Here is a 24,399-nt window from a genome sequence, read left to right on the forward strand (position 1 = left end):
CTTATGAGTGGACCGTTTTTGCGCCTGTTTATAAGCTCATTTCAGCATCCCTCAGAGCCTGCATGCCGATGGTTACTGAAGTCTCCTTTGAGGTAGTGGTGACATATTACAGGCTCCCTCCTAACTCATTTCCTTTCCTTTCATAAATGTTGATCCTGGTGTAGAATACTTATCATTAAAGTGTCTTATTTGGGAAGGAGGAGAGGAAAGAGAGGAGGAGGCAGGACCTCACCACCTCCAACGCACAAGAATGTACGTAAAACACCCAGGAGACACTGCTATCTCAATGTGACAGGTGAAGCAAAATGAAGTTTAGGGTAGGGAACTTCCTTAAACTTGTGTGGCTGGGTCAGATTAAAACCCAGGACTCTTAAGACTACTATTTTTACAGTACTTCCTAAGAATATCCTTTCCCATTACCAACTATTAATTTGCTACATGCTCAATTTCTACATTTGCCAAATTTCTATGGGGAAGCAGAAACACTACTCAATTGTATTGCCCAGTTTTCTACATTTGACCCAATATTACATTACTTATCTCTCCTACTGTTACACACCACACAATCCTTCAGCAAATATTCTCTAAGCATCTCAGAAATGGTCACAGGAACTAAGGATACAGCAATAAACAGGGGCCTTACATTCCAGGGGAAGAGACAGACAATAAACAAGTAAAGGAAATAATTTTTGTAAAGCAGATGAAGAAATTAAGCAGTGCACCGTGTTTAGATAGTAACTACAGGACACCACAAAGAAGCAATCAGATAAATCTAGAATGTGGGGATCGATTTATTCAACAAGTCAATGATGTATTAAAAAAAACAACAGCAGGGTGGGCGCACTGCTCTAAAGTCAGAGAGACTTAAGGGACACAGCAACCAAATGCAATGTATGGGTCTTGATGGATCATGATTTGAACAAACCAATTGTAAAACTATCTTCTGAGGCAGAAATTTGAATATGGATAGAATTTTATTAAGGAATTACTATTAATTTTCTTAGATATGTAATGGGGAAAAAGGATACTTTCTAGAATGAATATTGAACTAATTAGGAAGGAAAGCCCTCATGTCTGGGATTTGCAATAAACTACTTCTGGGTAGCCCTAGCTGGTTTGGCTCAGTAGATAGAGCATCTGCCTGCAGACTGAAGGGTCCCGGGTTTGATTCTGCACAAGGGCACATGACCAAGTTGTGGGCTCGATCCCCAGTGGGGGGCGCAAAGAAAGCAACTGGTCAATGATTCTCTCTCATCATTGATGTTTCTGTCTCTCTCTCTCCCTCTCCCTTCCTCTCTAAATAAAAATATATTTTTAAAAAAATACTTCAGAGTAAAAAAACAAAAAAATCAGAGAAGGAACAGAAGAAGCCTGTGTACAAAAAGGTTGATTCTAATGAATGTGATTGAGAAATGGGGATTCATTAAATTATTCTCTACTTTTATATGTGTTTTTTAAAAACTATAATAAAAAGTTAAGTTAAAATAATTTTTCCTAAAAGAAAAAAACCTTTTACCAGAAGAATGGGGGATGAGGGGTGGGAGGAGGTAGAAGAGGGCAAAGGAAAGCAAATTGTGATGGAAGGAGACTTGACTTGGGGTGGTGAACACACAATACAATATACAGATGATGTATGATAGAAGTGTATACCTGAAACCTATAAAACTGTATTAAGCAATGTCATCCCAATAAATTCAATTATATTAAAAAAGAAAAAGAAATAAAATACCCTTTCCCCCTGTCTTCCCTTCTATCCCATTTTTGTATATCTGTGACTTCATCCTTGATTTTACATCTGTATCTTGAGTTCTAAATGGCCCATGAGAGGTTTAAATGTTTCTCTTAAAACATGAAACATCCTTTTACACCCCCTCTATTTCCAACTCTTTCCCTTAATTTCTGAAGGCAAGCATATACTTTTCAAAAAGCCTAAGATTTTAGCATCAATAACCTCAATCCTAAAACTCAATAGATTCAATGGAAATTAATGAGAATAGTTGGTTATTACTTTAAGAGAAAAAAAGAAAGAAAGAAATACAACAAGAATAATGCCTGTGTGGTTGCTTAAAAATAACAAAACAGCCTGGCTGATGTGACTCAGTGGTTGAGTGTCAACCCAGGAAACAAGAGGTCGCTGGTTCGATTCCCAGTCAGGGCACATGCCCAGGTTGTGGGCTCAAGGAGACAGCTGGTAGATGAGATGTTTCTATCTCTCTATCCCTTTCCCTTCATCTCTCTCTAAAAATCAATAAAACATAGTTTAAAAATAAATAAATAAAAATAACAAAACAAAAACTTCTGTTTATATAGGGCGTCCCAAGAAATGTACAGCTAATAACTAACTTAATTTTGAAAATGAACTGTATGTTAATAAACACTGACTTTATAATCATTTTGGGGGACACCCTGTATGTTAGTCTGACAGATGATGTGACTTGGTATCTTCACTTGAAAGGTAAATAAATGACAATAGGAAAAACAAAAACAGAAAACTGTGGAAGACTGTGATATGGGCAAATAAGATCATTGGGTGTCCTGTCGAGTGCATCCTTGGGTGTTATCTCCGCCTTTCATGGTCTCAGAGCTATTGTACAATTCTGTAAGTTGTAGAAAACTGATAACCATGCAAATGATGTTTGTCCATGTCTGGTGGAAGGCAACTGATTGCCTTATGAGTGGATCGGTTTTTCCCCTGTTCGTAAGCTCATTTCAGCATCCCTCAGAGCCTGCATGCCGATGGTTACTGAAGTCTCCTTTGAGGTAGTGGTGACATATTACAGGCTCCCTCACTAGTAAGTTAAGTAAAATCGTAGATATGGTTCATTTTATATTTATATGTCATGATTTCACCTTTAAAAATTTTTCTTCCACTAACTCATTTCCTTTCCTTTCATAAGCTGCAGTGGAAACTGAAGTTGGACTAATTTTTGAAGTGCTCTAAAATAATTAAATGTAAATGACTAGGAATTTTAAATAAATATATTAAAATTAAGGCCACCTTGACACAGGCCAATTGTCCTCTGAAATAAAATAACAGGGAAAAGTTTTCAAATGAAATTGTATAATCAACCACTCCGAACATGAGAATAACATATTAAGAAGTGGCTGTATTTATTCCCAGTAACAACTAAAGTACTCATGAAACAACTGCTAATACACATCAGGATTCTTGCAGGTACTACATATCAAGAGAAACTGCAATTACTTATTCATAAAAACTAAACTATAATAATTAAGTTTTTTAAAAAAGGAAAAAAATTAATGCCAGAGAAGTTTCATGATCAGATTAAAAGCTTCCTATGAAAATAGGAACCAAGACATTTCAAGGGGGGAAAAATCACCTTCATTTTTTCCCCCTTGTCCTCTAAAAGCTTTTTTTTTCTAATAGCCCATTCATTTTCAGCCTCAAGTAGATACACATCATGTGTACCATAATATTTTTTAAAGGTTTTAGACAATGTTACTGTCAGGCTTCCTGGCTTTATATGATTCAGAGACCAATTCAATTACAGTAGCTGCTATATTTCCCTCTTCCTCAACACTCTCCCTGTCAGAGAAAATGAAATTCTGTAAGGTGAACGGTGTATGTTTGTGTACATTGGCCAAGAACGACATTTCACTTCAATGTTAAGCACTCTCACATGTTCTATTTACGGGATGTATAATATTAATGATTTATGTATTTACACTGTCCAATTATAAATGCATAAGAATGATTTACATATGAGTTCAAACTCCCAGCTTCCTGAAAGTTTAAAGAATTCAAAATAAGTGAGAATAAAATGAATGTATTGACAGCCAGCCACTGAGTGGTTCTGACATCTGAAAAACTGAATGTAGTAAATTAAATGTTTCTCCTATATATTTTATCACTCTCCATCTCCTCACTCCACCCAAAGGAAAAGATGACAAAGAATTGGTGAGAGAAGTAGAAAATAAAAAAATTCAGTCTAAATTCAGTAGTAAAATAAATCTTTCAAGTGACTTTTTACCCTGGATTATCATACAATTTCCCTTATTCACATATAAATTTTCACATATAAATATATTCATATTTATAACATGTAAATATTTATAACAATCCTTATAGAGAGTATAAAAAGATATCTCTTTTAAGGACAACTTATGGTTTACACAATTTTAAATTCTGAACAGTGCAACTATAATTATAAAACTGTCATACTACTAAACATCAACAGGTTGATATAACATCTGTTCTTCAATATTTCACCCAAGTTGTTATGGTAACCAAAATATGTGGGATATGCATTTCCTAAATTTAACTGTTCTTTCAAGTAAATAAAATTATATCATCTTATTAACTACAAATAAAATCATTACTACAACCCTATATTTATCCTTTTTAAACGCTAGTGGATCACAGGATTATATTTAACTAGGCTTTTACACATGCTTTATCTCAGAATTCACATTTAAAAAAATAGCAGGAATATTTTCTACTTTGGGGACATTTTCTTGATTTAAAAATAAAGCAAAAAAAGGAATTAGTCTGGCCCAGCTGGCATGGCTCAGTGGTTGAGCGTCGATCTATGAACCAGGAGGTCAGTGTTTGATTTCCGGTCAGGGCACATGCCTGGGTTGTGGGCTCGATCCCCAGTAGGGGAAGTGCAGGAGGCAGCTGATCAATGATTCTCCTCATCATTGATGTTTCTACCTCTTTCTCCCTCTCCCTTCCTCTCTGAAGTCAATTTAAAAAAATTTTTTTTTTAAAAAGGAACTAGTCTGTTTTTAAACATTATTCTATACTAAAGTACTCCAAAATTATGATTATAGTATTTTGTAGGAACTTTTTTTGCATCCTTTGTAGGTCAGATCCTGGTACTCCTCTAGTCCTCTGCTGAAACCCTCCCCTGGGGTCCTATCTCTGAACAAAAGCAAAGTCCTCACAGGGGCTTCAAGGCCTGTACCCTCACTTCTCCTTGCTCACTCCATCCAACCACACCCGGCTCACTCCTGCCTCAGAGCACTGTACTATTTCCTACCCTGGAAGGTTCTTACCCGACCCCACACCCCTCAACCCCCAGGCAAAGACTCTCACTTATTTCAAGTCTTTGTTCAAGTAACATCTTCTCAGTGAAACTTTCTCTGATCAACTCCCTTTTAAACAGCTATTTGGACCCTTCTGCCATCTCTGCTCACACCTTACATCCTTGTTTTGTACTGAAGTATTTTCCCGCCCTCCCCTCCCCCGCCCCAGATTCATATGTTAAAACCCTAACCCCCAATGTATTTGGAGATGGAGCCTTTGGGGGCTGATCAGGGTTAGAGGAGGTCATGAGTTGGGGCTCTCATGATGGGATTACCGCCCTAATAAGAAGAGGAAGAGACAGGCGTGTTCACTCTCTCCACCATGTAAGGACACAGTGGGAAGCCAGCCATCTGCAGCCAGGAGAAGAGACCTCACCAGAATTCAAATGGCTGGAACCTTAATACTGGATTGGATATCTAGCCTTCAGAACTCTGAAGAAATGAATTCCTGTTGCTTAACCCAAGCTGACTAATACACTGTCCTTCCTCCTTTGCTTTCCTCCCTAATACTTATTAATGACTAACATATAATAATATATTGGTGATTTATTCTATATATTACTAAGTTATTCTATTTATTGTCTGTTTCTCTTTACTGCAAAATAAGCTTCATAAGGGTAGGGGTTTTTTTCTGTCTGTTTTGTTCACAGCACCTACAACACCTACAATCTGGCACATAATTGATTACTAATAAATATTTGTTAAGTGAATATAGTTTTAAAACATCTTAAATGTTGATATGCCGAGTAAAAAATAATATATTTCTGTGATGATATTCAAGGAATCCAATAAGAAATAAAAATATACAATCTTCAGTAAGTTACATTTTAAAGAAATCAAAATTACCAAGATTTGTGTTCTCATGGAAACAAAGAATTTTACTTTCCTGGTTTCCTTCCTTCCTTCCTTCCTTTCTTCCTTCCTTTTTTTTCTTTCTTTCTTTCTTTTTCTTTTTTCCCCCCGTCTTGTGGTGTTTATTTACATTATCTTCTTCCTCTTTTTTAATTTAAATTATTTATGGTTTAAAGTATTACATATGTCTCCTTTTCCTGATTTTCTTGATCTTTTCTCCTCCTATGAATCTGAACTACGAGGTGCTCTGTCTTCCTCCTCCCAATTAAATGTGGAAACCACCTAACACTGCTAACCCTATCCAGGATCTTTTTCTCTGCCTACTCCACTCTCACTGCTTCAACTACCACCTTTAAGGAGTTACTCTCAAGTCCTCGTCTCTGGCCTAGATGTCTGTGCTCTGCTGCTGTATTTCCAACTGCCTTTGAGACGTCCATCACTTCAGGCATAACATCAGAATTGTCAAAGAACAGGAGCATTCGGTAAAATATATAGTACTAACTTAAGTAGAAAAAAATCTTAAATAAAATCAAACAAAAACGTAGTCTTTACTAGTATACAGACTCACATAATTCTACATACTGCCTGAGGATTTGCTTTCTTTCATTAAAGAAATTAGAAACGATAGTAGGGAATTCCAATCTCTGAATTATGACTATGTATTCTAATTATCAACAGACTCTTACACTAACTATAAGTTTCACTTCAACCACTAAATTACTCCCAATATTGTAGTAGAATTTTATTACTTTCAAATTGAATTTAATCACTTGGGGAGATGAGGGGGAATATATAAGGTTTTCAACTTAAGTTTCTAAACTAGGATAGTTTATTTTTAGAAAAATAATATCTCCCAAAGCTTATCATCATCATTGGCACCCAAATAGCATATTTATTTCTCCAATCATTTTCCTTCATACTCACTAATCAATTAATTATTATTTTAAAAACTTCTCTAAAGCACATTTTACTTCTCCAAAGATCCTTAGTTATCTTCAATGACTTAGTTATCTTCGATGATGAAATGACCCTGCTAGCGGTTCTCAACCTGTGGGTCATGACCCACAGGTTGAGAACCGCTGCTGTAGAGCCTAAGACCATTGGAAAACACAGATATTTACATTACGATTCATTAACAGTAGCAATATTACAGTTATGAAGTAGCAACGAAAATAATTTTATGGTTGGGGGTCACCACAACATGAGGAACTGTATTAAAGGGTCGTGGCATTAGAAAGGTTGAGAACCACTGGCATAGAGTAAGTGATCTTCAGTACAAATTAGTTACAGATGAAACCCGTATTCTTCCAGTCCTATGCTGTGCTTTTAAGATGAATGATAACTACAATGTGTCAAGTAAATGTCACTGCTGTTTTTTTCTCAAATATTTTTCCTTCAAAATAAGGGTATAAATGAAATGTATTTAGGATAGTTCTTAAGAATCCATGTCTGGCTGGCCCCAATGCCCATGAAAGGCACAAGTATGCCCAAACTAGCAACAATTCCTCATAATTCCTTTCAAAATATATCCAAAATCTGAGCACTTCTTTTCCTCTCTTCTGCCTCTATAATATCTTCACAGGATTATTGCAAGAGCCTTGTAAAGAGTCTCCTGGATTCCACCCTTGCCCCACTACAGTCCCCATGACCACCACAGAACAGATGAGTCATCACATGAATCAGATCAAGTGATCAAGTCATTCCTCGACTCAAAACCCTCTACTAGTTTCCCAGATCATTTGGAATAAAAGTCAAGTCCTTAACAATGGTTTAGAAAAGACCCTTCGTGATCTGGTCCCGCTATACTTCAACCATCCCCCCCCCCCCACTTCCTTGACTCACTCAACTCCCAGCCATTCCTTGAACACACCATGCTCTCCCTCCGGGTCCTGTGCACTTGCTGCCTCCTCAGCCTGAAAGACTCTCTCTCCAGATAGCCACAGGACTTGGTCCCCTGCTTCTTTCGATTCTGTTGGGTAAGGCTTTCTCTGACAAAGGAACGTAGACCAGCACACCTTCTCTGCTGCCCAGCCCTCTTTACTACCTTTAATCTGATTTATTTGTCCCCAATGTGTTTATCACTGCGTGACATACTGCATGTATTTATATGTTTGTTTATTACTTGCATTGACATGAATGTTAGCTCCAAGAAAGCAGAGACTGTATTGTTCCCAGCAACAGAATACAGAATGGCAAACTATCAGCGGATTTCCATATAAATCACATGAATCAATAAATGAATCTCCTGGTAGTTTATTATCCCAAACTAGATGCAGGTTATTCCTTCAAATTGCATACCACTATATTTCTACTTTTCTTATAATAAATCCTATCCCTTATTGTATTAAGAATCATTTTGTACTTATGTTAGCATCCTGAAAATATAAAAAAACATGTCTTAATTCTCTTTGTATCCCCTGTATCTACCAGTATTTTTTTCTTATAATAGGTGCTCAATATCTGTCAAGTTAAATTTGTAGTCATCCTGGCAATGCAAGTGAGACAGAAAGAGTGTGCAACCTGGTTTGGAGATGCCTGCCATCCATCTTGTACTGAAGTGGATACCACAGAAAACATTTTAAATTATGCTAACAAACAAAAACATGTTTAGACGGTAGTAAAAACTAATTGGGAAAAAGCTGCTTTGGCTTTATTCATTAATGAATTCTACAGAAAAAAAGTCATGCACACTTTACTCTCTCTTTTTAAAGAAATAAAAAACCAGGGGGAAAAAATAAACCTAATATCAAGGGATTTTTCTAAGAAATATTCCAGCATCATTATTGGAATAAATACTCACTTGACCCAAAACTTTTGCACAAGTCATTAGCTGGAGTTTGTTATTGTTGTCTTTTAACAATAAGCTTAAATCACTGAGAAAAGATTAAATTATGACCAATATGTTGAAAAAACATACCATGAGTTTTGGACTTTCACCAAATCAGATAAAATTAAAAGGAATGATACAAAAAAGCTTAAACCTTCACCTTCAAGAAAAGTCAAGTCTACACAGCAATTTATCCCCCATGACTTGCAGACAAGCAGGATTTTACTCTTCAGTCAAATCCTTTGAAAACTGATAATCCATAATTATAGTGATCAAAATAGTTGACAAGGTAGAACTCCTTCTCTAAGCATAAGAAGTAACAGCATTAAAAATAAGGGATACAATAAAAATAATGTCCTGCCTTCAATAGTGTTAGCTCACCTCGGGTATGAGTCTATCCAACTGCTCAACTCGGTTTCCATGGGAAGGGTGTGTGGATAACCATTCTGGCACGTTGGGGTGACCAGAGAGGGTATCTGCAAGTTCCAGCTGCTGCCAAAACACTGAACTGGATCTGACGTCCACACAAGCCTAGGACCAAAATTAATAAAAGCAAACTTGAGTATAACTATGAGGACATCTTTAAAAGTTTACGTTTATGTCCTTACATGTTTTAAAAATATTTTCTATCGTTTTAATAAAAGGGGAATATACTCATTGCTTTAAAAAAGAACACTCAAACAACATGGTTTTATAGAACTCAAAAAAAAAAATCTGTCCACCCTTCCTACTTGCCCCTATACAATATTTACAATAATACCACTCCCAAAGAAACCCACGCTTTTCACTATGATGATATTAAGAACACATATTAGGGATTTGAAGATGGTGGCGTAGGTAAATGCCTGAACTTGCTGCCTCCCACAACCACATCAAAATTACAACTAAAATACAGAACAACCATCATCCAGAATTGCCAGAAAGCTGGCTGAATGGAAGTCCTACAAGGAGAGAAGTAAAGAAGAAAGCACAAACTAATAGGAGGTGCAGAGGCGCAGGACGGGGTGGTCTGGCACCCACATTTGCTGCTTTTTTTAATCAGGAGGGAGATCATCTCTAAGGAGGCCCCCCAGAGAAACAAGGGGTCCCAGCCTCACACAAGACACCCAGCCTAGGGTCCCAGAGCTGGGAAAAGAAGTCCCTATGGGCAGTAAGAACTACAGGCTGTAAAAACCAGTGCGGACTGGGGCTGAGTGACACAGAGGCTGCGGGAGAACCAGCTGTTCCTCTTAAAAGGCCGGCACTACAAACTTAACTTACAAGGTCCTGCTTCATCTGAGCTCTAACACCAGGACAAGGCTTTGGGGGACACAGACACATATGAGGAGGAACTGATTGTCTAGAATTGGGGCAGGAACTTGGGGCAGCTTTCTCCCAGACAAAGGTGCTTGCAGGGATCATTGTTCCTATTCTGAGACCTCCCCAGTCCCAAGGCTGACTGGCAACCATTTCTGTTTGCTCTGCCAAGGTGATTCCCTAAGACCACACCTCATCCAATTTTCAACCCCACCCAAGCTGTGTGCAGTAGCTTTTGCGTATGAATGGCCTGTCCTTGCGCAGGCTAAACTCTGAAACAAGCTGCAGCTGGGTCAGGGAGCCCCAAACCTATCAATAAAAGGCCCAAGACCCACACCAGCACCAGCTTGCCTTGCTTCATAGCTGGGCCTTTCTAAACCCGATACAAAGAGGAGGAATCTGCAGATCTCTCTGTAGCTCCTGCTGGGTGGCCTCAGGTAGTTGCTGACTTTGCACCGCCCAGAAGACCCAAGAGCCAGTGTACCCAGTGGTCAGTATCAGACCATACCAGACAGTAACTCTACACATCCATAAGTGACACTCAAGGGGCAGACTCAGTGAGCACCAAAGCCCCACTGAAGCAAGTCCTGCTCCATAGGGGTGTCTCCTGCACAGCAGCTCTCCCACTGTAGTCATAGCTGGTCCTCACAGCCAATTGGCCTGGAGATAAATTCCTCCAAGTGACACCAACAGCAATCAAGTCTCAACTACAACAAGACTGTGCTCACAGCCCACAAAGGGGTGCACTTAGAGCTTCCAGCTCAGGTGACTGGGGAAGCTGAGCCCTATAGAACACCTACTAGGCCCTATAGAACACCTACTATACAAGGCCATTCTCCAACTCAAGGAGATATAGCAGCTCTACTCACAACATAGAAAAACACACAGAGAAGCAGTCAAAATGCAGAGACAAAGAAACATGTCACAAATCAAAGAAATGGAAGAAAGCAAACTACTGGATATAGAGTTCAAAACTACGATTATAAGGTTACTCAAGAATCTTCTAGAAACCTCCAAAAAAAATGGAAAAGGACCAGTCAGAAATTAAGCATACACTGATCAAAAATATGAACAACTAACTGGCAACAAATACATACCTATCAACAATTCAGTCTAAAAATCAAAATAAATGAATAAGAAATCTAATGAACAGAATGAACTGGTGAATAAAAGAGAATCAGGGGCATGGAAATGGAACAGACTGACGATTCTCAGAGGGAAGGGGGTGGGGGGATGGGGAGAGATGAAACAAAGATCTTATATGCATATATGCATTACCTCTGGACACAGACAATAGGGTGGCGAAGGCCTGGGGCAGGGTGGGAACTGGGTGAAGGGAGGCAATAGGAGGAAAAAAGAGGGACATCTGTAATAATCTCAACAATAAAGATTTTTAAAAATAAAAATAAAAAAAAAAAGTATATCACTAAAGTGGTCCAGAAAAAAAGAAGAAAAAAAAAAGGACATGTATTAAGGATAAAAATCTTCCAAATTAAGTTTTCATAAAAATTAAGTTTTAAAATTTAACTGTTAATAAACTGTACTAAAATATTTATTCTTAATCTATACCACTAAATAGATATTGACCTATAGTTTTCTTTTCTGACAGTGTCTTTGTCATTGGTATTAGGGTTATGCTAGCCTCACAGAATGCGTTAGGGAGTATCCTCCCCTCCCCTCCAGTCTTTTAGAAAAGTTTGAGAAGAATTGGTATTACTTCTTCAAATTCTTAGTAGAATTCACAAATGATGTTGTCTGATCCAGAAGTTTTCTTTGTTGAAAGATTTTAGATTACTGATTCAATCTCCATACTAGTTACAGGTCTATTCAGTTTTCTATTTCTTTGTGATTTATTGATTTTACTGGGTGACACTGGTCAATAAAATTATATAGGTTTCAAGTGTAGTCTTCTACAATACATCATCTGTATTTGTATTGTATATCCATCACCCAGAGTCTTCTCCTTCCATAGCCATTTATCCCCCCTTTACTCTCTTCTACCTCCACCACCACCCTTTCCCTTTGTTAATCACCATACTGTTGTTTGTGTCTGAGTTTGGGTTTTTTTGTGTGTGTTTTGTGTTTTTTTTGCTTAATCCCTTCACCTATCTCACTCAGCCCCCCAACCCTTCCCCTCTGACAGCTTTCAGTCTGTTCTCTGTATCTATGAGTCTGTTCCTATTTTATTTGTCTCATTCATTAGATTCTATATATAAGTGAAATCATATGGTATTTGTCTTTCTCTGACTGGCTTATTTCACTTAGCATAATATTCTTCCAGTCCATCCATGCTATCGAAAAGGGTAAGGTTTCTTCTTTTTTCATGGCCAAGGAGTATTCCATTGTGTAAATGTACCACAACTTTTTTATCCACTCACCTACTGATGGGCACTTGGGCTGCTTCCAAATCTTGGCTATTAATAATAGCACTGCAATAAACATTGAGGTGCATATATTCTTTTGAATCAGTGTTTCAGGTTTCTTTCACTATATTCCCAAAAGTGGAATCGCTAGATCATAGGGCAGTTCCAGTTTTTAGTTTTTTGAGGAGACTCCATACTGTTTTCCACAGTGGCTGCACTGGTAGGTTATTTCTTGAAATCTGTCCATCTCATCAAGGTTGTCCAATTTGGGGGGCATACAATTGTTCATACTGTATTATACGCCTCTTTATTTCTACAGAATCAGTAGTGTTATCTCCACTTTCATTTCTGATTTTAGTAATCTGAGTCTTGTTTATTTTTTCCTAATCCAACTAAACATTTGTCAATTTTTCTGATCTTTTTAAAAACAAACTCTTTTTATTCACAATGTAATTTGTCTCTGATCTAATCTTTGTTATTTCCTTCCTTCTAGCAGCTTGGGGTTTACTTTGTTCTTCTTTTTATAGTTTTTTAAGTTGTAAAGTTAGGTTGTTTGTTTGAGATCTTTCACATTTTTAAAGCATTTATAGCTACAAATTTATCCTAAGCAATGCTTCCACTGTATCCCATAACTTTTGGTAGGTTCTGGTCTTGTTTTCATTTAACTCTAGTATTTATTCATTTCACTTGTGATTTCTTATTTAATCCATTGGCAGTACATAAAGAAAGAAGGATGGAACACTTTCTAGACAACATTTCCTTCTTAAAACAGAACTGATAATGGCCACAAACATACAAAAATATGTGAACTACATTGGTCCTGGAATACTTTTTGAGGCAGTATACTGGGGCAATGTGAAGAGCACAGATTTTAAAACTAGAAGTTCAAAATATCAGTTATATATTTTGTTTAATTAATAATCACTTATATGTATCGGGTTTTGTTCTATATATATAACAAATATTAACTCATTGTATTAATTCACTTCATGTGCCCTAAAAGAGGAGAAATGGGAAGACTTCCATTATTTTGTAATTCATTTCCTTTAGTTTAAAGTTTTTTTCATCTTTTGATTGCCAGCATGTCAGTTCGTCAATATGATAAATTTATAATACATTTTCATGTATATATTTTTCTCTATCCTAAAGCTTTTATCATAACACTCCACAATTAGAGCTGAAATCATAGAAACTAAAAAATTAAATATACAGAAGCCTGCCTCATTTTTCTAGGTAATACAGTTAGGTTCAAAACAAGGTGGAATGAATAATGCATGCATTATGCAAGTTTACCTTATAACAAACCTCGTAAATGAGATGTGCACATTTACAGTTTTTTTCTTTCTTAAATGAATCACTAAACAAATAACCTAAGCTATTAACCCAAATAGAACACAAAGCTAGTCAGTTTGCTATGTCAAAGGCTCAGATTACTAACCTTAGAAACTATGACAGCTGGACTCCAGCCCCGTCTCTCGCTACTAACTAGGTATATGTTACTGGACAAATCACTTCTCCTCTTTGGACCCTAATTTCCTTATCTGTAAAGAGAGAAGGTGGATCAGATTATCTCTAATTTTCCTTCCTGCTCCAAAAGTATACGATTCTATAACCTTTTTATTTTACAGAAAGTTTAGAATGTTGGATTTTCTCTCATTTTTATGATGAAAGTAAATTTTGCTTATGACCTACTTCCCTCACTAGATGGTGCTATCTGCACAGTTACTGAAGCTCTTGAAGAAACCAGCAGGCAGTGTCTCCCACAAGGGCCACTTACAATTCACCAGGGCTGGACAGTTCCTCCCTCTGGAGGGCTCTCCAGGCCACTACAGCATATTTAACAGGTCTGCCCCTATCCTCCAGGTCCATGAGACATCAGTAATCCCCATCTCCCCAATCACTGTGACAATCAAAACAATCATATAAAGTGCCCTACCAAGAAGCCCAGTTTAGAGCCACTAAAATACATCGTGTGTTTTTTCCATAGTTAAGAAACAAATAAAACTAATAACGAATGATCTCGTTGTGTGTGAAATCAAATAAGCAAAAGTCATTTCTGTAAATGACTGTAAAGTGCCAAATTCTCTGTATACTGACAAATTAGTATATAAACACAACAAAATCAAATATTTCACAGAACATCATTTTATCAGCGGAAAACTGAACAGCTATTTATTATTCTGTGCTTCAGCCCCACCTCAGTCCTACCAGCTTTTACTAACTCTCTACCAGTCATTTTGAATTTATATAATGGTAAATTAAATATCTTGTAAATACAAAATTAAAGCAACTATAAAAATGTAAATACACAAAATAAGCTCACAGCTACTGATGGAGCAGAGTCGAGAGCACTCCAGGGAAAGCAAGCTGCCTGTGTTGAAAGAGGCCTCAAGAGTAACTTTATTTTAATGAATTTTCCATCTTCTCTTTAGCCCTGGGCCTTAAGAGCTCATAAATCTAAAGGGACAGCACATGACCAATAGATTCATCTCCCAAGAACAGTTCCCATTAGCCAAGTGCACAAGACTGACGTAAAGTCAGAATGCCAACTTATGAATGCATGGCAACAGCTGTAACTGCTAAAACCACCAGGGGCACGGGGCATTTGTGTCCTCAGGTCAGTATGCTCTCTCCTTCTCAGGATGGTACAAGGGAAGCCAGTCTAATAAGGATAGCACGGGATACGAGAATTACGTTATATGATCTGAATATTAAATGGCAAGAAGTCAAGGGAGTGTGATGCATTAATGTCCAAATAAAAGGATACAATCCACAAGAAGAATCAAGTCCAGGATACTCAAAGTAACCCTTTGAGATAGATACTATCACTATTCACATTTTTTCAGAGTAGGAAACAGACTTGAAGAGATTAAAGTGATTTTTCCACAGTCATGTGGAAGAGACAAGAGTTCAGGCATAGGTCTGTCTAACTCTAGTCCAAGGTCCTAACCACTATGCAAGATACAGTATAAAATCCTTACAATTGCTAACAAAGAAGTCTCTGCCCACTTTTCACTTTTCCCTCTTGACACTGGTGCTCTTGACTCTATTCTGTAGTCACATGGAACTTTCAATTCCCGTACAAGGCCATCATTTCTCTTCCTTTAGACATGCTGTCCGTCAAAAACACCAACCCCTTCACCAGAATAATTACTACTTAGTTGTTATATCTTCACTTCAAATAATTTCTTCCTCAACCTAATCCCTAGACTAAGTTTGCATGACCCTTAGATAAAGTGACATCTCTATGATATATTCAATTGGGAGCCTCTTTCTTACTCTAAGTTGTGATCTCCATCAAGGTGTTGTGCATCCCTACAGACTAGAAGATAGGCACACATTAAATACATGGTGAATTGGTAAGTGAACATCAACATAACAAGTCAGAGAAGAGCTATAAACACACCAATTTAGAGAGCTTGGGACCTGGGCATAAAAAAAAAAATCTGTCTTCTGATTATATTCACAAATATATTTTTTAACTGTGTCAATCAGAATTAGAGGGTAAGTCAGCCAGAATCTGAAAAAATCTGATGGCAAATGCTGGCCACTGTCAATGGAAGTCTTGCATTGAGAAAGTGAATATCCCAGACTACTAGACCTGATTCTTCTTTGTGGCAGGGATAACAGAATGGAGGGGAGTAAAAATGGAACTGGTGAAAGATATAATGAGGCTGGCACAGAAGTCCAGGTAATTAAAAAATGCTAATAGTAGAGATGGAAACACATTGGGGTATATTTTACAGATAGAACTAGTGAGCCTTGGTAAGCGATTACATGTAAATGATAAAGAAGAGGGAAGAACTAAGGAGGACTCTGGGTGTTTTCCAAAAGCAACTGAATATAAGGTGGTATGTTTATTGGAAAAAGGAAGATTAGAAAGAGAAATAGATATGAAGGGAAATCAAGGATTTAGCGTTGAATTTATTAGGTTTGAGATATCTGCAAAATATGAAGAGGGAATAACAGGCTGACATCTGAACATAAATGATTAGAAGACTAGTGCTCTTAGGACTTAGATTGTATCAGCGCTATAACATAGGTCCTGCTATTGTTCCTATACCACAGACGAGAGAAATCAAGGTTCCAAAAGGATAGACAACTATCCTGAGATCACACAGCTAGCACTCTCTGGCCAAGCAAATTCTCACACGAAGGCAGTCTAATCCCAGGACTCACTCATTATCACAACACCATATTGCTTCCTGGACGGACACCCTCACTATGGGAATGCAGGAAGGTTCAGTATTTGATACCCAGGAAAGAAGTGGGTAAGTTCAAACAGCAAATTAAGTCAAATCTCCACAATGAATGGAGAACCCCCTTCCCTCCCCCAAACAGTGACAGTGAGGTTTACAGGATTCTTCTGTAAAGAAACAGCCACAGAAAAAAAAAGGCCTATGGCCCTAGCTGGTTTGGCTCAGTGGATAGAGCATTGGCCTGCAGATTCAAGGGTCCCAGGTTTGATTCTGGTCGGAAGCATGTACCTTGGTTGTGGGCACATACCCAGTAGGGAGTGTGCAGTGGGCAGCTGATCGATGTTTCTCACTCATCGATGTTTCTAACTCTCTATCCCTCTCCCTTCCTCTCTGTAAAAAACCAATAAAATATATATTTTTTTAAAAAGGCCTATGTATATTCCATGAGGAAGTTAAAAAATAAAATTAAAAAAAGCTACCTCACTATCTAATGTATGCCTACAGAGCTTCTAAAAAGTTTCTTCGCGCCTTCTTATAAAACAAGGACAGACAATCATGAGTCACAAATTTTGGGGTTTATAGTTCCATCCATGAGAGAGTGACTATTATTGGACTTGCCCTCCCACCATAAATATCTATGAAACTGGACAGATATATGAGGCAAACATTTTCAGTTCTGAACAACAAGTAGGACAACAATGTACTTCTTGAGAGAAAGAGAAGCACTAAGGTGGTCCCCAGACTTGCCCCTGCTCTCTGCTAGGACAGTTTCCTGACCACACAGAAGGAGGTAGGGCTTCTAAGCAGAGCATGGTGAGACCAGATGAGCTAAGGAGTTAGGAAACAGAAGTTCAGGGCTGCAGAAGGGGCTGGAATTTGTGAGGATTATACCAGAAAAAAAGAGAGTTCCAGAAATTGGTATAGAGGCTCCATGGATTTCATTAAAATTAAAAATATTTGCTCTACAAAAAAATAAAAACCTTGCTAAGGAAAGGAAAAGATGAGTCATAGATAAGGAAAAACTACTTTCCCATATCCAACAAATGACTGTATCCAGAATATATAAATAACATTCTAAAGTCAATAGTAAGCCATAGCTGGTTTGGCTCAGTGGATAGAGCTTCATCCTGCAGAGTGAAGGGTCCTGGGTTTGATTCCGGTCAAGGCCACATACCTCGGTTGCATGCTCGATTCCCAGCCCCAGTTGGGGCACATAGGGGAGGCAACCAATCAATGTGTCCCTCTCTCTGTCTCTCTGAAAATCAATAAAAATATTTTTAAATCCTATCTAATAAAAGTGTAATATGCAAATTAACCATCACTCCACTACACCCACCAGCCATGCCCACAAGCCATGCCCAAAAGCCAATCAGGAGCGAATATGCAAATAAACCCAACCAAGATGGCTACAGCCACAGACAGCAGGAGGGAGGCTTGGGTTTCCCTGGCAATGGAGAAAGCCAAGCTTTCCACCTGCCCTTGCCAGCCTAGGCCTCCACTCAAGACTACAAAGTTTCAATGATAGAAGATACATAAACCCAAAAAGAAATGGTGGCAGCTACGGAGCTGGAAAGAGCAGAAGGCTAGGGTTGCCCCCGGCAATGGAGGAAGCCAAGCTTTCCACACACCCTGGCGGCCCAGGCCACTGTTTAAGGCTACAAAGTTTCAATTATAGAAGATACATAAATCCCAACAGAAATGGCTGCCGCCAGAGAGGAATCAGAAGACTTGGCTTTGCTCCAGGCTACAAAGTTTCAATTGTAGAAGATAAATAAACCCCAGATACCAGGGCCTCTGCTTGGGTCGCCAAGGGGGCGTGGCTGGCCTGCAAACCACCACAGGCCCCTCGCCCAGGCTGCCCCACGCCCCAAGGGAATTCCCACCCTGATCCGGGACATCCTTCAGGGCAAACCAGCCGGCCCCCACCCGTGCACCAGGCCTCTATCCTAGCTAATAAAAGGGTAATATGCAGATTGACCATCACTCCAACACACAAGATGGCTGCCCCCATTTGGTCAAAGATCTTGCCCCCATGTGGACACAAGATGGCCACCACAAGATGGCCAGCAGGGGAGGGCAGTTGGGAGGGACCAGGCCTGCAAGGGAGGGCAGTTGTGAGCAATCAGGCCAACAGAGAAGGGCAGTTGGGAGGGACCAGGCCTGCAAGGGGGGCAATCAAGCCTGCAGGGGAGGGCAGTTAGGGGTGATCAAGCTGGCAGAGGAGGGAAGTTGGGGGGGACCAGGCCTGCAGTGGAGGGCAGTTAGGGGTGACCAGGCCTGCAGGGGAGGGCAGTTAGGGGCAAACAGGCTGGCAGGGGAGCAGTTAGGCATCAATCAGGCTGGCAGGGGAGTGGTTAGGGGGTGATCAGGCTGGCAGGAAGAAGCGGTTGGGGGCAATCAGGAAGGCAGGCAGGCGAGCAGTTGGGAGCCAGCAGTCCTGGATTGTGAGATGGATGTCCAACTGCCTGTTTAGGCCTGATCCCACCAGACATTCCTTGAGGGGTCCCAGATTAGAGAGGGTGCAGGCCGGGCTGAGGGACACCGCCCCCCCATGCATGAATTTCATGCACTGTGTGTGTGTGTGTGTGTGTGTGTGTGTGTGTGTGTGTGTGTGTGTGTGTGTATGGACTGGAAGTGAGAAATAAATAGTCATTATTTGCAGACAAGGTAACTATGTATATGTAAAATATAAAAGAATCCACACACTATTAGAATTAAGTGAAGTTAGCAAGGTTTCTGGATAGAAGGTTAATTATAAAAACAAACTGTATTTTTTAAATGGTATTATTTAAAACATCAAAAAATATCACTTACCTATAAATATAACAAAAAATGCGTAAGTCCTATACACAAAAAAATCTCAAAACATCACCGAAGTTATAGAATCGTATCTAATAAAGAAGGAATATGCTAATTGACCCTCATGCCGTCACAAAGATGGCGGCGCCCACAGCCAATAAGGAGGGAATACGCTAATTGACTGCCACGCCCTCAAAGATGGCAGCACCCACAGCCACAAGATGGCGGCGCCCAGTCTCCTCAGCCCCACCAGGGCAGCAGGCGCACAGTCCCCTCAGGCCCCCAGCCGCCCATGGCTGGCCTGAGGCGCAGGCAAGCCTCGGATGGTGGCTGCCCAGACGCCCAGGGCTGCCCAAGGCTCAGGTAACCAGGACCGGCCGAGGCTTGCACTGCTGGCAGTGGCAGCAGCAGAGGTGTGATGGGGTGTCGCCTTCCCCTGATCACCAGGTCACCTCCCGTCCCTGAGGGCTCCTGGACTGTGAGAGGGGGCAGGCCGGGCTGAGGGACCCCCACCTCCAGTGCATGAATTTTCATGTACTGGCCCTCTAGTATTTAAATAAATGAATAAATATATTATTCATGGATTGGAAGACTCAATATTGGTGACAGTAGTCAACTGTACCCAAACTGACCTATATTTAATGTACACAACTCCAAACAAAATCCCAGGCATGTTTTTGTAAAGGTGTGTAATTTGATAAGCTGATTATGAAATTTATATGGAAAAACAAAAGACTAAAAATAACAAGTCAATCTTGTAGAACAACACTGGAGGACAGCTCTCAGATATTAAGACTTATTACAAAGCTACAGTGATGATGTCATATTGGCTCAAAAATAAATAAAAGGCCAATGGAATAGAATAGGGAGTTCAGAAACAAACTTCCACATAGTCTCCTAAATTTATGACAGAGACACTGAAGTACAGTGAAGAAAAATGACTCTTTGATAAACAATGCTATCCATATGAGGGAAAATATCTTGACTTCTTTTTACTACTATATACTATACATTAAAAAAATAACAAGACAATAAAGCTTCTTGAAAATACAACAGGAACAATTTATAGAGACTGGCAAAGATTTCTTAACCAGACACACTTACCTAAAAGGAAAATTTCATAAACTGTACCAGTAGTACATTAGCTTGAGGAAAATCATGAGATAGCCAATCTATAGACACTTATTTGGGAGACTCATCTATCCATCTTCATCTATCCATCTGATAATTTACTTAATTCTACTTATATAACATTTAAAAAATTGCTTTTGCTTTTGTGAATGAGTAATATCTTGATTTATGAAATTAAATCCATAAAACTCATAATGAGAAGTTCCAATAATAATGATTTTTAATAGTAGTTAGGACTTTCAATAACTACCAAAAACTCAACAGAGAATCAAATACATTTGAATTTAATATATGAAGTAGCATTGTTTTCACTGATTTTGAAAAGTTCAGTTTTACTCCTAATTAAATCCTATTGCTGCTAATACTCAGTTGTCACAGGTGTTTAAAAACAGCAACCCAGTGTCAAGTGCCCTGTTAAGTAGACATGAACAAAGCTAACTTAAATCAGGGTAAACACCCAGAGCTGCTCTCTGTGGAGAGTAAAAATAAGCCATCTGCTATAACAAAAGTAATCTGAAAGATACAGAGTAATAAGTCTGCTCTTCTATTGTTTATTTTAATGGTGAAAATTCAGTTTGCTCAGCCGGGATCATAGCTACAATATGATAAACCTTTCTCCCAGTCTGGAAAAACAGCTACCCATCATCTTATTTACTCAAAAAGCCTCCTTAGGTCCACAAAATAAGGGAAAAGAGTAAAATAAAGAGAGCGTTAGCTTCCAGAAGGTGCAGATTTAAAATGATGATAATGAAAAACTGAATACAATCTCTCATTCGCTGTCCATGCCAAACTTCATTAAGACAATACACATTTATCCCGGGTTTCGGCACCAAAAAAAAAAAAGACAATATACATTTATCTTTTACTGTGTGAAGGACACCGTGTATTCTCAACTGCTGAACACTGTACCTTTGCAGCAAGCCGTAGTCCAATTTTGTCAGCTTCAGCTTCCAGTGTTCTACTGTATGGTCTACTGAACAAATACTAAGAAGAAATAGAAAAGAAAAGCTCCACTAAGGTTATTTCACAACAAAATGAGACTTTTAAAGTTAATTGCATGGTGTATCTAGAATCAAGTTTTATACTCTCCATTTATTAACATCTTAAGAACACCATGGCATAAAACACACAGTGCAGCCTTTATTTCCTCCACCAGAGGTTAATATTTTTAAAACAGAAAGAATAAAAACAAAATCATGCCTACAGACTTCTGAAGAGTCTATTGTATCACAGAGAGGACTTCTTTTTACCCATTTATATTTCCCACCTACTATGTGGAAGATTCTCTAAGAAAGCTTATTGATGCAGCCTTTTATTATGGCCAAGGAATAGTTTGATCCTGGGGTTTTAAAAGAAAACTGAAAAAGTACAGCCATATAATAGCCAGTGACACTACCAGAGGATTTATTTCAGTTGGAAAGTTAACCATATAGCAGAATGTTCTTTCTTTGATGAACTATCCTAATTTCCTTTTTTTTTTCTAGGTATTGATTAGTTAGGAAAATGAAATTTTCTTCCAACCTCAATTAAAAAATGCAAATAGATATTGTAACTTTAATTTTCCTAATTACTTGTATTTATGTGAATGCTTTCCAGTTAAATTCTCATTTTCAGTAAGCACTAAAACTTTGCAGGAGATGGATCAATAGGCAGAACTTTTGAGAAAAGAGCTATTAATTGGGGAAGCAATTTTTCAGAAGTGCATGCCAGTGAGAGCTAGGAATAATATAATCAATCTGACCCACAGTATGTGACCATTGTATATTACTTTCTTCCTCCTCAGTAATGTCTGTTTTAGGTTGCTAAACTGTGTTATACAGTGACCTCACTCTCCACAATTCATCTCCAGGTGTCCCATCAAGTCCACTGATAGTATAACTAATTAAAAACATTGGCTCTCAAAGGAGACAAAATCAGGCTCAAGTACACATGCTGACACTTTTTAACTGTTCACCCTGGGCTAATTATTTAACACATCTAAGCCCAGTAGCATCACATGTTGCAGAGAGGATAAACTGAGCAAACAATGATAACAGCTCCTATTTACTGTGTCCTTACTCTGTGCCAGGCACTGTGCTAAATGCTTTAAATCAGTGGTTGCTAAAGGGTTGTGACTGTGTCCCCTCAGGACACTTGGAAGTATCTGGAGACAGTTTTGATTGTCTGGGGGAGCAGGACAGGGAGGGTGGGAAGGAAGAATTTTACTGGCATCTAGTGGGTAGAGGCCAAATGTTTAGAGGCAGCTAGATGCTTAAAGGCTACTAAACACCCTTCAGTGCACAGAACAACTCTCCAAAAAAATTTTTCCAGTCCAGCCCTATCTAGTTTGGCTCAGTGAATAGAGCGTCAGCCTGCAGACTGAAGGGGTCCCAGGTTCAATTCGGTCAAGAGCACATGCCCAGGTTGCAGGATCGATCCCCAGTAGGGGGTGTGCAGGATGCAGCCAATCAATGATTCTCTCTCTCCCTCTCCCTTCTCCTCTGAAATCAATAAAAATATTTAAATAAAAAAGAATTATCCAGTCCAAAAATATCAATAGGGCTGGGGTTATATTGAGAAATCCTGCTTAAAATGTATCATTCATTTCACAACAATGCTTTGAATTAGCCAGTATTGTTATCTCAATTCACAAATGAAGAAATTGAGACTTACATAAGTAAAGTAACTTGCCCAGGCTCTATAGAGTTTAGATCTAAAGAGTCTAAATTCATCTGATCAGAGCCTGTATTCTTAACCCCTATACATAATTCATGTGTATTATTTATCCTAGTGCCTAACATATGGTAAGCATTTCATAAGAGTTAGCTACTATAATTATTATTAATAACTCTCAAACCCCTGCCTCGTTGCACTTTATGAGGGCTGCTACACTATTCCCAGATCTTTAAGATTACAAAGATAGAGCTCCCCACTGGTTAAGTGAGGGCCCTTCCTTCTTCCTTCTTCTCTTCCTTTCTCCTGCAAATAAATGTCAGCAATTCCCCTTCCTTAGTGACTTCACTATACTCATGCTTCTCTCTCTCTCTCTCTCTCTCTCTAATCACAACAGGCAAGCTTTCTAGAAATATTTCCTTGTCACTGAAGTTTGGGGGACACTTGATTTAGGGGGAAAAGGGTTCCAAGAGAAGTAATTCCTACTTTATTTTCTGTTTAATTCTTAAATTAAAGAATTATACTGAAGTAGCAGAATTCATCAAGTATTTCAAAAAAGAAATAGCTACAAGTTATCTTTATGACCAAATCTTCTGATTCCATTACGAAAAAGGCTAGCTATTGATAGATAGCGAAAAAACTAAATTAACTCCTTTGACTTCCCAGCACATCATAACAGAAATAAAATTCAAAAGATGAGATCCTATAACCTAAGCAATAACCATTCCTTCTTTTTCCTTTTAAGAACATTTATTTCAATATAAATGAAGCCAAATGATATGGTAACACTGAATAAAATACTTAGTTATCCAATTTCTAAAGCAATTTGTCTCAAAGAATTTTACACATTAGATTTAAACAGCACCCAGATGGCACTCTGATGGGTGCTCCACAAATCATTAAATAAACAAATAACAGATTGTTCCTAAATAACCAAACCTCCCAGGACAAGAAGAAAAATTTGAAAAAAGATGTAAAATAAAATAATTAATCATAGTTAACAAAGCAAGATTGCAGAACCTACTTTCAATATTGCTATGTTTTGAACAAAATGAGAGACAACACATTTTATGAGATGATTATCACTATACATAAGTACCAAAACACAAGTTAACAAACACCTAACAGGACTGTTCTTTCAATATTTTCTAGGCAATGTTAGTTTAACTAGGAGTGAGGAGGTAAGGGTGATAGAGTAGCTCAGTCAACCCTGTGTCCATAGAAGTTTATA

The 24,399-nt window shown here is 38.5% G+C and overlaps 1 protein-coding gene across 6 annotated transcripts in view; it reads right to left on the reverse strand.

Moving 5' to 3' along the window:
- The window catches only part of OMA1 (OMA1 zinc metallopeptidase), a 43,970-nt gene that overhangs the window by 5,391 nt on the left and 14,180 nt on the right, over positions 1 to 24,399 (reverse strand). For 3 of the 6 annotated variants that reach the window (XM_054720732.1, XM_008139367.3, XM_054720730.1), the window contains 2 exons: positions 21,426 to 21,500; positions 9,110 to 9,259 (listed from right to left, as the gene is read on the reverse strand). In XM_054720732.1, coding sequence (XP_054576707.1) covers positions 9,110 to 9,259; positions 21,426 to 21,500 — 225 coding nt within the window. Of the gene's footprint in view, positions 1 to 9,109; positions 9,260 to 13,835; positions 13,929 to 21,425; positions 21,501 to 24,399 lie in introns of those variants that run through there. The other 3 variants (XM_054720733.1, XM_054720731.1, XM_054720734.1) reach the window with 2 other exon arrangements.

This window comes from Eptesicus fuscus, chromosome 9, assembly GCF_027574615.1.
Source record: "Eptesicus fuscus isolate TK198812 chromosome 9, DD_ASM_mEF_20220401, whole genome shotgun sequence".
Lineage (NCBI taxonomy): Eukaryota > Metazoa > Chordata > Mammalia > Chiroptera > Vespertilionidae > Eptesicus > Eptesicus fuscus.